The sequence below is a fragment of the Vespula vulgaris genome, chromosome 11 (assembly GCF_905475345.1).
Source record: "Vespula vulgaris chromosome 11, iyVesVulg1.1, whole genome shotgun sequence".
Lineage (NCBI taxonomy): Eukaryota > Metazoa > Arthropoda > Insecta > Hymenoptera > Vespidae > Vespula > Vespula vulgaris.
This window is the reverse complement of record NC_066596.1, coordinates 3,858,868-3,876,796: the sequence shown is the minus strand read 5'-3', so window position 1 is coordinate 3,876,796 and position 17,929 is coordinate 3,858,868. Positions and strand designations below refer to the sequence as shown.

The 17,929-nt window shown below is 37.3% G+C and overlaps 1 protein-coding gene across 21 annotated transcripts in view; it reads right to left on the bottom strand.

Moving 5' to 3' along the window:
- Nucleotides 1–17,929, bottom strand: part of LOC127067562 (protein turtle-like) — a 187,955-nt gene that overhangs the window by 22,623 nt on the left and 147,403 nt on the right. For 14 of the 21 annotated variants that reach the window (XM_051002620.1, XM_051002632.1, XM_051002619.1 and 11 more), the window contains 3 exons: nt 7,371–7,602; nt 4,690–4,965; nt 3,090–3,212 (listed from right to left, as the gene is read on the bottom strand). In XM_051002620.1, the coding sequence (XP_050858577.1) occupies nt 3,090–3,212; nt 4,690–4,965; nt 7,371–7,602 (631 nt within the window). The remainder of the gene's footprint in view (nt 1–3,089; nt 3,213–4,689; nt 4,966–7,370; nt 7,603–17,929) is intronic. The other 7 variants (XM_051002639.1, XM_051002634.1, XM_051002635.1 and 4 more) reach the window with 3 other exon arrangements.

The window sequence follows — 17,929 nt, the reverse complement described above, 5'->3', positions numbered from 1 at the left end:
TGATATATTTGGGTAATCTATTAATAGAAAGGATAAATGTTTCTACATAATATCGGCACTATTGGATCTTAAATACGTTATTTGTAACAAATCGGAGACATTTAATCGTGAACCGCTTTTTATGCAATGAATGATTATCATTCGCTTCGGTATACCTACCTACACTTCTTTGAAGAACGAATAAAAGAATGTCTGTCTCTGTGAATCGTCTCTTGAAAAATATGTACGAACGAACGTATCGCGCCTTGTGTAGGTATATTCTACGCTTTCGCTTTGCGCCGAGGGGGTGATTCAAAGGACCCGTATTCATTTATTCATCGTCCGCAGAAGTGCACTGAAGTTTAATGGTGACTATTTCAAAGGTACCTACCCTACCGTCTTTCGTAAGACGCACGATTCTTATCAAAGCCCCGCATACTTGTTTTCGTTCTTTTGCTGCAACTAAAAAAGTGGACATCCACATATGCTCAACTATTAAATTTGCATTACACGTTTCAATTTGCTCACCGACCCGACTATATTTTCTAAAAATTATCTTGCATTCTTTTATAAAAAAAAATCATAAAAGAACATTTCTACAACATCTTTCTAAAGTCTCCTATTTATTAATTGAAAAGACAAAAAGAGTTTATTATAATTAATCGTGTTTCTTCCTTTTTCTTTGCTCTGTTCGCGCAACAGAAGTTAAATCGTAGTTATCGCAAAGAGAAGCAACTCAATTTAGTAATTCCGTTATATGTACTTTCTCGACTCGAAGAAACATTAGAAAGGAGGTCAATGAGATTCGAAACTTTTTATGAGATCTATCATATCTAATGATTCACGATGACGATAATTTTAATTAATAAATTATGAATTGACGCTACAGTCGACAATTAGCGGAAATATAATTTATTATCGTGCGATTAAATAATTACGTTCGTACGATTCTATTACATATTCAACAACGGGGAGAGAAACGTGCTATGCGTATATAGACTTTAAGTTTGGCACGGTTCGCGATCCAAAAGTAAGGAAGATGGATTCAGGAGCTTCGCTAAATATTCAAAGCAAGATTTAAAAGTTTCCCACCGATGACAGTAGTAAGAAAGAGAGAGATATATACACATACATACATACATCCATATATATACATATATATATATATATATATATATATATATATATATATAAAGAGAGAGAGAGAGAGAAAGAGAGAGAGAGTTAGACAAAGTTTAACTTCTTTGTCGACGTTTGAAATACTCGGCATTAACGCTGCCGTCAGTATTATTTCATACGAGATAGAAAAGGAATTGAAAGATTAGAGAGGTAGAATTACATCTCTCTTTCTTTCTCTCTCTCTTTATTTCAATGTCATATTCTATCTTCTACTTGTAGAAGAACATTAAGACGAAATTTTTATTGGATTAAAACTTTTTCAATCGCGAAAATCTCGATGGAAAACGTTTAAAGATTTGTCTCTGTACATTAACAGAAAATTATTAATTACTCGTCCTTCGATTCGTATTCGATAAAAATTTGATAAGTTTCTGGCCAACTGTTAGGAAAGAAATATGTAAGAAAAAGTAGATGAGATCGTTGGGTCAAAAAGAAACATTAGCCGAGGGGTGCTGCGTTAGGGGGAAAGTAGACAAATCGTCTTTTAACGCGAGCTTCGCGGCGCGCGAGAAGCACCCTTAATTGGCCAGAAAGAGCTGCTGGAGAAGTAGGTAACCAGGAAAATGGCAATGGTGGTTGTGCTGATGATGGTAGTAGTGGACTGTAACCACTTTGCCTAACGCGAATTTTATCGTTTCGAGGAAACGACACGCACACAGAACGATACGTATCGATTCATAAGATTTACGATGTATATCAAGAAATGTATATCAAGAATAGATACCCCGTACTCGAAGACCACCAAATTTCTATCATATAGATTTTCCTTAGATAAAATGGATGTTTTGTTAGAATCGAAATCAATCACGGTAATCGATTGATCTAAAAAAGGAAGAACTATAGAAAAAGAAAAATAGAAAGTAATAAAGAAGAAATATATTCGAGTACCGGGTATTGCGAGTGTTATCGCTTTTTAGCTTTCGATGATATATGCATAATCATAATGATAACGCAAAAGCTGAGAAATCAAGTATAAGAAAAAGAAAAATGAAAAACTTAGTAGAAGAAAACTTTTTCAGGCTTCAGTAGGTGCGCAATTGTGGGGTACGTCTGTCCGTCCGTCCGTGTTTCCTCGTTATTTTTCTCCTGCTCCTGTCCATTACGGGACGAATAGTAGAATTGGTTTCATCGAGATACGTTGTTCGATCACGATCGCTATCTGTTTTCGTCGATCGCTCGGTGTTGGCACGAATGAGGTAAAAGAAACCATCGACAATGTTGTAAGCGGATGCTAGAAACACTTAAAGCTTTGTCCAGTCGTTCCGTGAGCATTATTAAGATACTAAAATGATCGCATGTGTATGTGTGTATGTATGTTTGTGTATGTGAGTATGTAAATATATAATATGTACGTGTGGTTCGATGAACAGCATTAGCGATGAAACGTTTCCAGCGTGTAAAGAGAACAACAAAACCTCTGTGAAAGATCTTTGTAAAAATGAATGCCGGTGATGGCTGAAACACTTTCGATAATTCGCGAGCTCTCATTCTCTGCTTCTAATCACGAGATATTTTTGTCAATCAGATTATATACAATGTTATATCGATCGTGAATTAACGTTCCCTTTCTTCCTTTGTTTCATCCTCTCTTTTTCTTATCTCACTCTTTTTTCTTTTTTTTCTCTTTCTCGAGCTTGATACGCGCTTGATTTGAACTACTTTGAGAGCCACAGTGATATAAGTCAATTACTTCTCTTCACGAGTTCAACACGAAAAAGTATGCTAAAAACTTGATGGTAAAAAATGTAGGCAAACTCCAAGGTGATAAATATGGACATGCAATTCGGCTCAAAAATAAACTATTATCTTTACTAGCGTGATCGAGTTACAAAGCAAATTGGTACTAAAAATTATATATATAATATATATATATACGAAGAATGTCATGAATGGAAATTGAAAAATTACTGAATTATACCACTTTGACTTACTTTGATTATTTGATCGTATCGAGCGTCTATGCCGATATAACAACACCATCAAATTACTGGTTCGCTTTGAGGTATTCTCTGATACTGTGGTTACCGGAATTTCCATATCGGTATTCGCTCGATCTGTAATTATCGAAAATATTTGTGTCTAATAACGCTGTGTTCGTCAATAGCCGTCGCAATTCAGTTTTTATTGATTATCTGATAAACGTCGTACTTTCTGCGTAAAGATACTCTTCGCGATTATTTTCCCCGTAAAATATGAGGTATGCATACGCACCTACATACGTATGAATATACAACAACAAAATTACTCGAGCTTATACCTCTCTCGAGGAAAGAAAAATCATAACGACGTGACGTTTTTCGCTCGCGACGAAACGCTGATAAGAAAAATCCTGATTACACCACTGTCCTTGGTCGCAACAGAATAACAAATTAAAATATTCTCGTTGAACGAAGCGTCGCAAAAGAAAATACAATATCTGCCTGTCCGTGTCGTAGAAGAAAGTATACAAAAAAAAAGAACAAGAAAAATGAGAAAGGCTGCTTGTCTTACTTATTGTCTGCTTGATTTCTTCGCGAGATACCTGCAATATTTTTATCATTCCCTCACTCTCCCTCCCTCGCTCCCTCTCTCTCTCTCTCTCTCTCTCTTTTGTTTTCTTTTATTTTTCCTTCCATGTATTTTTTCTTTTTGGTTTTTTAATTTTTTTTATCACACCCTGACACAAGAAGGGGGATGGAGCAGGATCGTTTTCTACGTGGTAGGCGCCTCTCGTCGTCATCTCGCAACCGCGAACCAAGTGGATTAAGCCGCATCATGGTTCTACCAGGGCTAATGCGTTTCTGTCAGAAGTTAATGCTTAATAGCATCCGCTAATGTTTTCCCGCGTGATATTTGCGAGGTCGGATGGAAAAATGAGTTATTACTTGACGTTGCGACGCGATTGAACCCGACGTCGACTAGAAAGGACACCGTATGGACTTGTGAAAGTCTCAGAAAATGCTTTCACAAGGGATTAACGCGTTTTAAAAGAAAGAATAACAACGACAGGAAAGATAAAAAAACCTTTTTTTCACTTGGAAGGTTTTTAGAACACCGAGATAAAAACTGTCGTTTCCTTTTTTGGTTTCCATCGTATCAAGTTGATGTTCGTCTAGGAGATCTTTTTTTTAAATGCAATATATAAAATATAGATGCAAAATGCAGTAACTAAAGAATTAATGTCAATGAAAAAAAGGACTTACGTAATCGACGGTAAAAAGCTAAATAGAAAATAATAACGATCGTTGTTGTCGACGATATCTTACCGCTACGCGTTCTCAGCATAAACTGAAGACAGAATGAGCAACAATGATATCGTTTTAACAAACGTGATCTTAAGTTAGGTGTTAATCATTTTTAAGTTCGATATGTGACAATAAATAAACATTTTGTGTTATAATCAAACAATCCGTGTGAGTGAATAATTCTCAATAAAACTTTAGGATAAATTAGTATGACGGAGTACCTTCGGAAAAGTCGACTTTTTTCTTCGAATGTTAAGGATAAAAATAAATCTATGCTAACACAATAAAATAATGATTATCTTCTCACCTGCAATGATGACTCGCGCGGTGTGACTGATTTGACCCTCTCCATTTCTCGCAATGCAAGTGTAATCACCAATATCCTCGTTCTTGATAGTAGCAATTCTCAATTCAGTACCATCGTTGAAAATCCCGATGGTTTGCGAAGGTTCGACAGGATTTGCATCCTTGTACCAGAGAATTTCAGGCGTCGGGGTACCCTCGGCTTGGCAGTTCAATATTATCGCATCGCCCAGATTCACGTAAATCATCTCCTCGGGCGTTATACTAAATCTGGGTGGCGCTGCAAGAATATCGAGTATTATGTTTTTAACCGATTCACCATTCGTTGGATTTCTTTTTAAAGTTAAAAAAAAGAATATTCGTAGTTGGCACATACACGGGTTCCTGATTTTGTCATTATAATTTTGATTTTCGTATAAGAATAATCTACTATTGGTAAGAAATCAATTAAATGCCGTAGTCTATTTTTATCTATAAAAAAATATCTTTCGAAAAAGAGAGAGATTTATTTTACGAAAACATTATCGAAAAATTCAATGAATATTTGGCTCTCTCTAGGAAAGAACGTATAAGTCGAATATAGCGCAGGAACGAGGAACAAATGGTAGAGAAGAAGATCGAGAGAGTTCTTTTCGTTTTCGTCTAGCGTATAAACCAAATATTCCACGACGAAACCAATCCAACATTCAATTCGAGTGTTTACATGTCAGCGACTTTATATCGTGCCGAGCGCTACAAATTGGACGAGCGCCAAACTGTACGCTTTAGACGTCCACCGCAGAAGTAGGGAAAAAACTTCGACGAAAGATGATAATTTCTATCCGTCGAATCTTTTTCTTCTCGTATTCTCATTAGAATGACAATCGGAATATATCGCTAATGCTTCGGTACCAGCGACGTAAAATCACGAAATTTACATTTAGAACGAACGAAGACGTTACCCTTCACGAGAAATTTTCACAAAATTTTCACGATATCGGGTCGTAATTTCTCCAAGAAAATTGCAATTTTCTTCTTATCCTACTTTTGCGGAAAACTTCGAGATTATTAATTACCCAGCTTACGCGATATTGAAATAAGTAATTGTAAGTTGGCGGTCCTTCCTCCTGTCTTTCCGTTAGTGGAACGTAATTACGATCTGGAATATAAATTACATACGAAGGTGGACGTCGTCCGGACGACGTCGGAAAAACGGACAGTACTCTATCATTGTAATGCGAGCTCGACGGCCGAACGGAGGCACTTCAGTGAAGGACAAAGGAGCCTTAAACGTTTTTCCGGTGCCCCGAGTATTTTTCTCTTTGATGCCGAGTCTATCGTCGTCGTAGTCGTGGTGGACGTAGTCGAGTGTAAGCCCGACGGCTCGAGGCTTGGTTTCGGAGCAAATGACGAAGGGTGGAAAACACGAAGGGAGAGAAAAAGAGAAAAAGAGTCACTTTCTTCCTTCCCTCTCTCTCTCTCTCTCCCTCTCTCTCTTCTTCTCTCCGTCTCTCTTTCACTCTCTTTTGTTCACAATCTAAATGCTTTTCCTTTTCTCTGGCCTTTCCGCGACGTTTATGGCCAAACAAAACGCGGCAATAAGTTTTTCCCTTCCTACGGTTTTTTTTCTTCTTTTTCTTCTTCTCCTTCTTCTCCTCTTGATTCTTTTGGTCCTATCTCTCTTTCTTTCTCTTTCTCTCTCTCTCTCTCTCTCTCTCTCTCTCTCTCTCTCTCTCTCTCTTGTTGTAGCATCGACGTTGACGAATCGGGAAAACGCTTGCGCGGTTCTTCACAAGGCAAATATCTTTGTTCTTTCTTTTTCTTTTTCTCAATTTCTCTACTATTTTCCTTCTCGTCTCTCTCTTTTGCGACGAGGGAAATTTAAAAATCTGAGATAGAGGAAACAACGCTCGAAGCGTTTAACGGAGCATGAAGAAGCGATACTCTCGTAGGTATTTTGCCGAATTTCTCGCAAAGATATGCGAACGAATCTTTTACTCGTTTATTTCTCTTTTAATAAAGGAAATATCTATCATTTGTTCGTCTTACAAATATGTTCGTTTAAAATTATTTATTACTTTGTAATAAGAAAGAAGATGAAATAAAATGTAGTACGACTTCGATGTAAAATTTTATATAACATTTGCGAACCGTCGTTTACCAATTCCCAAGCAATACGAATAGAAAATTTATCGTAAGAAAGGAAGAAGAGAGAGAAAGATGTAAGCCTCGCCATAAAATTAATTCTGTTTAAAATATGACAGAAAAACGTTAGTTGTAGACGTATAATCTGTTTAAGCTCGAAGTAATATTAAGAGGAATGGGAAGGAGGACTCAAGAGGAAACGAGGGAAGAGGGAGATGAGTTTGGGGTGAGCGCGATGTAACTTCGTACTCTCTGACGTAAGTCGGATAAAAGTTTCAAAAAAGTAACTACTATGCCAAGTAACTACTGTGGGTATGAAACTTTTTTAGTACCCACCAGCCGATCGGTATCCTTTATTTTTACATAGGACGAATATGACGAAGAAAGAAAAAAACATGAAGAGAGAATACCTGTTCGTCAACTTCATTTAACTTTGATTCCTTCTAGTCTTTTTTTAACGCGTGTATGTGCACTTTTCTTTTAAATTGAGTGTGTAATGAAAATGTCCTGTAAGTAAAATCATTATGATAATAATAATTATTGTAAAAAATTGGCACGCACCGTGGACGTCGAGATGAAACCAGGTACCGTTCTTGTGACTGTTAGGCGACCTGTTGAGGAAGACGACCTTGCACTCGTACCAGCCTTGATCGCTCTCACGGATGTTTGTAAGGTTTAGGCTGGCCACTCCATAATTCGAATTTGGGCTCACTCTCGAGACGCGACCTTCGTAACCTTCGCCACTGTGGGTCGGATACGACTCGTACCATATGTATATCGGTATCTCCTGCCCCTTGCACCAACACCAACACGCAACATAAACGAGGGATCGCAATGGACGCGAGCTTACCGATGCGAGTGTATTTATTTATTATATTTTACCCGAAGGATTAACTCGTTCATCTTCGATTTTAAAGAATCCATTCTCAAATTATGTTTCAAATCGCTCGCATCGGTCGAGTAAATCATGAAACGATGACATATGACGAAACAAAGGTAATGCAGCGATAAAGACGAAGATAAAGCTTTTAAACGTTCTCCTTTTATTGGAGATCGGGCACGACGGATGAAAACAGGAAAAAATTTCATTTTCCTTCTTTTCGCTTCGGTCGAAATTTTCTTTTTTATTATATATCAATATATTTTTTCCCTTTTTTTTTTTCATTCGCGTTTTCAATTCCATCGTGCCGGTAGTTGGTTAGCGATGAGATTACCGTCGTGCATGCAAGTTATGTGTGAATTTTGAGTTCTTTCCCAAAAATAAAGAAATAAAAAAAGGAAGAATAGAAAAAGAAGGAAAGGAAACAGAAAAAAAGAGAGAACAGACGATGAGAAAAGAAAAGGGCGATGAACGAACGTGGTTCGTTTACTTTATCAACGATAAAAGATACATGCAACTATAGTTGTATCGTGCTCGTGATGTTCACAGAAAAACGTTTTAGAAGGATCTTCCTTCGAAAATCCAAGCGCAGTTTCGGATTACCAGGGGATTCCGATGCCGTTCGTTTTTGTCTCAAGGATAGTAACATAGGAGATGGGTATAGAGGAGAGAGAAAGAGAGAAGGGAGGTCGTACGAATTGCAATCGAATCCGATCAGATCGTAGTATCCACTCCAATTTCCGAGCCCAATGATTCGGTCTATTGGAGCATCCGCATCGCATCAAATAGTTCGAAATCGAGTCATCTGCCTGATAACATTTAACTCTCAATCGAGAATCGTCCTGTTTCGTGGTGTCAAAGAAGAACGATTTAAATGGCCTCGTTCCTAGAGACAGTTCTTTCGTGTTTGCCTTTTCCAACGAACACTTCTAACATGCAACGTTGTTCATTTTATTTTAAAACAGAAACTTACAGATTATCCAATATGATGAAATAATAGAATTAATAACAAGACAATACTAAAAGAGTTTCCTTGCTTGTCGCATAGAAAGGAATGTCGTTGGGCATTAGCTGCCCCAGTTGTGACGGTTTCTATTTCAAGCTGGCCTAGTTGCATTGATAATAACGACGACCACGATGCTTACGATGACTACGATGCCGAAGAGGTTGGACTCGACTCGCGTGATTTCAATATCGTTTTCCCTTGAGCCACCGAGTTCGTTTCGGTATCGTCATTCCGTTGCGATGTACTGTGCGGCTAGCATGCCGTGTAAAATATAGACGTGTATATATGTGTATATATATGTATATACATATCCAAATATGTATATACGTATATACGTATGTATCGAGTCGCGGAATGCACTCGAGCGCAAAGTGCCAGAAAAAGGTCGTCCTCGGTTCCGCTTTCCTTCGGGAATGCTACACTTTCCTGCTCGTTTATTCAGTCCACCCCCTCCTATCACTTCTCCCACTAACCCCGTACTCTCTCACAGATCCCTTCCTCTCGACTTTGCCTCCACGATTACTGTAAAGTATGTCCCTCGCAATGCTCGATTTTTCGAACGAAACGCGAAAACCATTTACCGCGCGGTTACCCTTTTAACCCTCCCTTTATCTTTTTCCTTTTACTTCGAAGTAACATTTCGCTCTTCCTTCCTAAAGAAAGAAAAGGAATCGTACTCGAACCGAATTGTGTGATCGATAATGACGTCTTTCTTTAATCTTCACGATTTTTCGTAATCCTTTGGAAGGATTAAAATTTGATCGCTGACCAGAGACAGTTAGAACTAAAATCCGTTAGCCATTTTCTCCGAAAGTATTTTATAACGTTCAATGGGGATTGGAGAAAAAAACTTTAGAATGAATTGGGAAAAAATACAGAGGAAAAGAGTACGGATTAAACCAGGAGATTTGAACGTAATGAAAGAAGAAAAACGATAAAGACGAGCGTGGAATAAATTATGAGGAAGTATTTTAGTTTCTAAAGTGGTCTTGAACCTTAGGTCTTCTCTATTTCTTTTCGAAAATCATACTGACAAAAAGGAGTACGAAAGAGCATAAAAAAAGAAAAAGTAAGAGAAGTAGAAATGACGTAGTCGTTGAAAACCCCTTCAAGATGGCACGATATATGCAGAAAAGCATAACGTCATCGCTGGAGTATCGTGACCCTGAGTGAATAAGCGAGAATAACTCGCTCTCTTTCGTGCGAGCACCTAGGCGAGTAGGCGTTTTACACCTACGCCTACGACAAGACCGTCGACATATAGGTCGCTTGACTTTTCTCTCTCTTTTTCCTTCTTTTTCCTTTTGTTTGCTCTCGGCCCTATTTTCTCAGCAACGCTCTCAGTCACGTTATTGTTCGAAAAGCATACGATCATCTTCGCGAGCCCGCCTTTTCATAGGGAAAAGAAACGATGAATCTGAGATTGGATCGCTGAGCTTTAATTATCCTGCTGAATTCGGTGGAAAGTTTGACATAATGATCTTAAGAAAATTTACTTTAATTCAACGAAACAATTTGAAATGATCTTTCGGATAGGCGAAAGTGAAGGAAAATAACTGGGACATAGGAAGAAAGAAGGTCTGATTTTATGGATGCGTAAACTCGAGAGAAGAGAATCTTGATAATTCAGTCGTGGAGAGCGTAGAAGTGGGAATGGTAAAAAATAAAATGACAAGGGGTGGATGAACGAATGGAAGCTGGCTCGCCGAGCGAAGGGGATGAAAAAGGAGAATAGAAAGAGGTCGTTCTCATTCCCTATGCGCACCACGACCGTGCTACTTAGGTCACTCGAGAAAAGGGAGAGGAGCTCGCATGCGGTACGTGTTGCGGAAATTTTGATAATTCATCCAGCTAGCAACGCGATGAGGGGAAATGGACGTACGTTTCGTGATGGCCAATGCGACGAGACAGCTCGGAGGGAACCTGGATTCGTGCACTTTGATATTTAAGCCGAGCCACGTATCCTCCGGAGATATGACTTCAACTTGGAACGGCCTTGCTCGTGAAACGTTAATGAGCTCGGCACATCTCGAAAGTCTGATGTAGCGACACGAGCGAAATCCCCGTTATCTCTCCCAAAATCATGCGAAATTGTCTTCTCCGATTGAATTCATTTGAATTTTGGATCGATGCTCGAAGTGATCCAATCGGTATCCTTTTCATTACGTTATGTTTCATCGAGTTTATTGTTTGAGCTATCTCACATCTAACTTTGTTAAATCACAAATTCGTTATAATTTTACGCATAACGAAAAGGATAATTAATTACACCACAAGTATGGTGTGGCATTGTTTCGAAGAAAATTTACAACCGGCAATATTTCATTAATATCTCTCTCTCTCTCTCTCTCTCTCTCTCTCTCTCTTTCTCACTCCCCGTAGCCCGATAGTAGTAAAATTATTCGCGGCTTCCAAATGATAATTAACCAGATCCAAAAGGATACGAACGTACCCATATAAATCCAAATGGTTTAATTTTCATCCTTCGATCGGCTGTATGTAATTTGACTTCCAAAGCGAAGATTAATTACACGACCTAATAACTTTCTCATGCTTCGAGAAACGTACAATGACATGTTCCTTTGCAATACGGAAATATTTCAACTTATTTCTACAAATTGATATTATTTTCGAGTCTCAGAATGCAAGGAAAAGATCTAAGAAAATCTACGACAACGTTAGTGGCATCAAGGGAAAGAAGTGGTAAAGAAGTAGTAGAAGATTGCTAAAGAAGCTTAATGGAGCATTGGCGCTCTGCAGAAACTCGCTTCGTTTACACGACAAGTTTTCGAAAGTACTTTCTCAGAAAGTCATCGGAGCTGATATCACTTTTGGGAAAAGGCAATCGAGTCCATGGGCCAGACGAGAAGTAATTCTTGGATCCAGAATGATACCTAAGAAACTATTCGCAATATGAAAGCTTTAGCCGACGGTTTAACACGTGCACAAGAAGGAAAAAGAACATATTACGCTCGTGAGCTCTGCGAGAAAATGAGAATGCCAATCGTTATGATACGTGAAGTAATGACGCAATGAGCTCGATGGAACCAGCTGTTTCTTATGTGCGAATGCCGATTTTACTGGAAATTATTTTCGATAATATAGCAAATCACGGTTCGATGTCTAAAGGGAATCAATTTCCTAACCAGCTGCTACGATTACCTTCGTCTTACTTACGAAGCTGCATCGTGCATAGGTATTTGAATCGAACGAGCATTAATTTTTTATCGGGAAATTACAGCGCACTCGCGGCACATATGTCATCGGTGTCTCGTTCCTTAAATAAGTGTAATAATTTTTCTTGGTAGACACGATATCTATATCTCAAGGTTGGTATTCAAACGATTTCTTATTACCGTAAATGGTATTAAAATATCGCAATAAGTTTTTTTTTGTTTTTTTTAACATAACAATGAAGTTTCCTTTAAAAAGAAAAAATTGTAAATATTTCGTTTCAAATAAATAGGAATATGTAAACTCTCTACACCACACAAATACCGAATATGTCGCGCGTAAAGTAAAGGGGAAAAGGAAGAAACGGAATGTTGAAATTCACGAAATTTGCGGCGGGAACGTTGAATATTCCGCGAAGAACGTAGATTCCACGATTTCCGTTTACAGTCAAGTCACGAAAGCGAGAAAATTGTCTTCGTTCAGGACAAACAGGTTTTTGGTGTTTACCTTCGCGCCCTGTGCTTTGGTATTCCTATTCCATCTGTGGAAACAATGCACGTCGTATGAAGAGAATAAGAAGAAAATAAGAAAAGAATTCGTTTTTTTTCTCTTCCGTGAAGTTGCATATGAAATTGCATTGGAGAATTCTGTCCTTTGCGATTCTCTATCCGAAGATATTATCCTTGATCTTAGCTCAGACAAATCTCAATTAAACGTTCTACGAGAATCATCGCGTTGAAATACATACATACTAACGGTATCGATCTTTCCTCGAAAGATAGTCTCGAATAAAGGTTGGGTCACGACTTCCATTTAAAAAGTCCGAGGCTTGACGCATGATTCGCATTATCCGACGCGCGCTAATTATCTCGTTAGACGGGCGATTTCAAATCGGCCAAGCTGACGACAATGGCTCGCGGACGAAAGCGAGCTTACCAATTAGAAAAGATAACGAGCGATGAAAGGACGAATCTTTAGATCCTTTCTCGGCCTCTTCTCGTCTTCCTCGCTACGTCAGAATGAGAATGAGACGGTTACGAGGGAGTAAAGAAGAGCAGGGTTCGGGGTGAGGGATGTGAAACGGATGAGGGACAGGGTCGAGGGTTAAATCTACCACGCGGCACCGAGTAAAGGTGGGGTGGTAACCCTGACACAGTTGAATAGTTCTAGCCTCCGTGAGACTCTGCATTATGTATGTAGACCTCCTAACCCCCTACCGCGGTCTCGACTGCGTCAGCCAATGGCACCAACCTGCACCGTACTTTACGTACATATAAACCTCGCGTTACCTGCAAGTAACGACCGTGCATGTTCTCGAATCCTGTAGAGGCACGCGCGCGAGAACTCCAAGAGGAATCGTCTAGGCCAGGGCCACGAGCCTTCCCCGGTACGGTGCGATCGATATTACCAGTGCTAAGAATAATTACCTCATGGATTCGCGAACAAGAGAAAGAAAAAGATATACGAACCTTCGACTCGTTCAGATTATAGATTGCGAAAGCTTGTTACTTCAATTGAAACTTTTACGAGGTTGTTCGATATCTTTGTTAGATATCTTTATGAAAGGTTGGATAAATTTACGTCGAGAACGTTCACGAATTGATGTAACAAAAGGGAAAAAAGATACAAGTTTCAGGAAAAACTAAAACTATACGGTTAATCACCATTCTGCAGTAACGTATTCGATATAGTCCGACGGTGAAAACTTTTTTACAAACTATTGTAAATATTCTTTGAAATAGGGCAATTATTCTTTTTCTTATAAGTTATTGAAGTTTCTTTAAGTTATAAATAAGAAATTTAGATATTTATTAAGCAGTGGGAACTCGTAGAATACATTCCTTTCACGCGTAATTTAATAACTCTCTCTTTCATAGTCCGTTTTGTTCGTATTCTATTCCTCGTGAGATATAATTACTGTCCGAATAACAACCGAACATATCTTCAAACTTCTATCTGCGAAAGTTAACGTGCCACAGATATTTCAAGTATAATTACCCGAGAGTACCAATAATATGCTTCGTAAGTTCGTCCGTTTATAGCGGAATCACGTGCGCGGATATACATCGTTTCTCCTCCTTCAAACTTTTCGGAATTATTAGTTCTCTAGAAGGAGAAAGAGAAAGAGAAAGAGAAAGAGAGTGAGTGAGAATACCTAGTTTCACGTAGTTTCTAATTTATAATTCGATCGAGAACGATGACTTCTACGCAAATATACGGGATTCTATACGCATGTACAACGAGAAAGCTTCAAAACGCTTCAAATATTTAACGAGTTCGTTGCAAGTTCATCCAACGACATTCATCTAACGAGAAGGGAAAATCATCGAATACAAACCTATGGAAAGAACATCGACAAGAAGAAGATAATAAATTAGTCACTCCTTATTTTAAATTCACGATACCGTAGAAGAATTTAAATTGCACGTTACGAAGGATATGCAAACAACTTCACTGAGTTTCTTTCTCATTTCGGAATAATTCTCTTTCCGAGATAACGTTTTATAGTAAAACTTCATAATATCGTCAGCTTCCACCCCTCACCCACCCGCGAATTCATTGCCCTTCGTGCAACTTAAATTAATTCCCTTTCCGTGGGCATCTCATAACGAGAATCGCTTTACGCGTTCGAGAGATTACGATTTCAAAAAAAGTTTCAATTTTATAATACGTTCTAAAATGGTCGCTAGTATTCCGTAATTAAAAGAAATAAATCAATTCCACGCTTGAGTTACTCGATATCGTTAGCGTTATTTTAATATTATATATTAATTTCTTACGGCAAAACAAAAATCTTTGATAATTTCTGTCTATAAAGAAGAAGCTAGCCACAACCACGAGAACAACGCTGAAGAAAACATTTAGTACGACCGCGAAAAGAGAGAATCTGCCGCTTTGCCACGCGGTTAGAGTGGTTGAAAGCTTCGAGATGATTTCCAGAAAAGAAGTTATGAAGAAGAGAGAAAGAGAGAAGAACTGAGATTTTGCTCCCAGCGGTAGCGCGTATCTACGAGTAGTGAAACGCCAGTGAAATTGAATTGCAGGAAGGTACCTTTCTCTTCTTCATCCTACATTTTCTCTCTCCATCTTTCTTTTTCCTTTCTTTTACCCTTAGCTATCTTCTTCATTTGCTTTTTACTATCTCTCCCTCTGATTCTTTCCTCAACCAAAGCCGATCCTCCTTTGCCTCGAGTGTTTGTGCAGTTGACTCGTGTCCCCATTTGTTTCATTAAATTACACTACATCACCCACCCTCGTCTTTTAAACTCAGCCTACGTTTCCCTCTGGATTCTATCCGGTGATGGTCTTTCCTATCAACCTTATCTCCTTTCTTTCTGAAACGAGCCGAAAAAATATTTCCATTATGAATGCAAAATAATTCCTATTATCCTGTTCTACTCTTGGAAAATCGTTTTCTGTGAAAAACTCTATGAAAAATATATGATAAATAATCCCATGAAAAAATAATATAGAATAAGAATTTTGTAGGTAACACAAAACTTGTTGGTAACCAATTGTAATTAAATGAACATAGATACAACTTGGATGAAACGCATTAAGAAAATTAAAAAGTCATCGTTTAAAATGATAAAGATTTTTCACACCCTTCCTACTCTTATCTTTTTATCTCTCTCTCTCTCTCTCTCTCTCTCCTCTGTCTCGGCTTAGCTAGTCACTGACGGATAAATGCAAATAGACGCGTATGCAAATTACGCGTGGTTAAATGCTCGCACGAGTGACATGAAGGGAGGGTATGTGTATATGTATATGGAGGCACGAGGAACCTCGGAACAGAACAGGCGACGCTGCCATTCGGATGTGGATCTGATCCCTAAAGGAATATTACGTGGAGCACATGACGACGTTATGAAGCTACCTCCCAATACAATGTACATGTATGTGTGCATGATTCTGTGTAGGTTCGTGCCATACATTCACGTAGTCGTCTCAAATAATATTACCTGTCAAACTCGACAGACACGGATACATGACGTGATACGAGATACGCTCGAACCTTTCTATTTCATATATAATATATACATATATGAAGAAAAATATATATATTTATATATATATATGTATATATAAATAAATATATATATATATATATTTCACTTAAACATACATTTATAGATTTAGCTTTCATTTGAATGGACCAACTTTACGAGAGAAGAAATTTCTATCCAAGATAAAACAATAAATATTCGAGGAAATTAATCGATTCATTTCCGAAACGGGATCATTATTTCACCTCTTTGTGCCATTTAATGATTTCTCAAATCGTCTGACAGATACGTACTTATATAAAAATTGTAATAAATCTATCTATCCAAGTGATTAATAATGTACGCCATTGAAAAGAATGAAATTTTTGAATTCACCGTCAAAAGTAGAAATGAAGGATGAAATAAAGGGAAGAAGAGTATCACTTCTATGTAGGAACCTTTATACGATTTTCCGGCTTTTCATTTTTCTACGCATCCTGACGAAAACCACGAAGAGCCGAATAAAAACGTATTTTCCCTGTTTCGCTAGTCCCTTTCCAACCCTCACATACTATGTCCGTGCCGTGCGAGTACGGACATTTTGAACTATAAAAAAGAGGAAGGAAGAAAAGGGGAAGAAAAAAAATCGACGATGAATCCACGAGTTCGCCCATAAACGGAATGTCGCTCCGTTGTTTTCCGCGAAACGCGAAGTGGCACGTTGACGATAGCATAAATCAAGCTTTCGATGTTCGTAACCATTTTTCATGCTCCGCGATTCGGAAGACGTTTCTTTTTTGCGGCTTCGCTCGTCGTCCTACGAGCTTCGATTATCATCACACTCTAGACCAAAACCGTGAAATATGTCTCGATGGACGAGGGCACGACGTTGAAACGCGAAATCTGATCCGACTTCACGTCGATTTTAATTAGAATATAGATGAGCGGTCATTTTTTTTTTCAATAGTGCATAGAAAGATCTTTCCACTAATTAGAGAGGATTCTCTTTTCATGTCTATTTTATCCATATCATATGTCTTTCTATATTCGTTAAACATTTTTTAAAAGAATTGTTAATAACAAATAGTTTATAAAAAATTGTAAAATATATATCTTTTTGCATGTGTTTATATAAATATATATATATTTTTTAATTGTCATTCGTTTAAAAGAAATTATTTATAAAAATTGTTTATAACAAAAACATAATAAAAAATATGACAAGAAAATAAACAACGATGTAAAATCGTCTTTGTTCCAAGTCTCTATGACCCTTACTTTTGGAGATATTTACATGTAAGTAAACGTAAATAGAAGTAATTGTTTATAAAAATTGTTTATAACAAATTGTTGAACATATACGTATTATACATATGTATCTATGATTATATATATACATACAGCTTACTTGGTATTGATTCATAAAAAATTTGTAGTAAGAATTATTTATAACAAATTGTTTATAACAAATTGTTTATAAAAATTATTAATAACAATACGACGAGAAGATCGATAAAAATGTACCCTTTAAAATGATCTTCGTTCCAAGCCTCTACGACTTTTAGTTCCGAAGATATTCACATGTAAGTAAAAGTAATTGTTTATAAAAATTTTATAACAAATTGTTAAATATACACGTATTACACCTATTATGTATCTACGTTTGTATATATATACATGAATTACTTGGTATTAGTTTATAAAAAATTTGTAGTAAAAATTATTTATAACAAATTGTTTATAACTAATTGTTTATAACAAATGGTTAATAACAATATGGCGAAAAGATAAACAAAAATTTTCCCTGTAAAATAGTCTTTATTTCAAGTTTCTATGATTATTAATTCCGAAGATATTAATATGTAAGTAAACGTAGGTAAAATCCATTGATAATATATATATATATATAATTTCATTAATAAATTATTGACACAGTGACCTACATAAATTCTTGGAATTTACGCACTACTAAATAGTTTTTTGTTTTACTACGATTCATTCACTATATTACTACTCCCGCCAGTTGCTTATTGAATTTATGAATCGCAAATTTCAAAGGGAAATATCTTCGCAA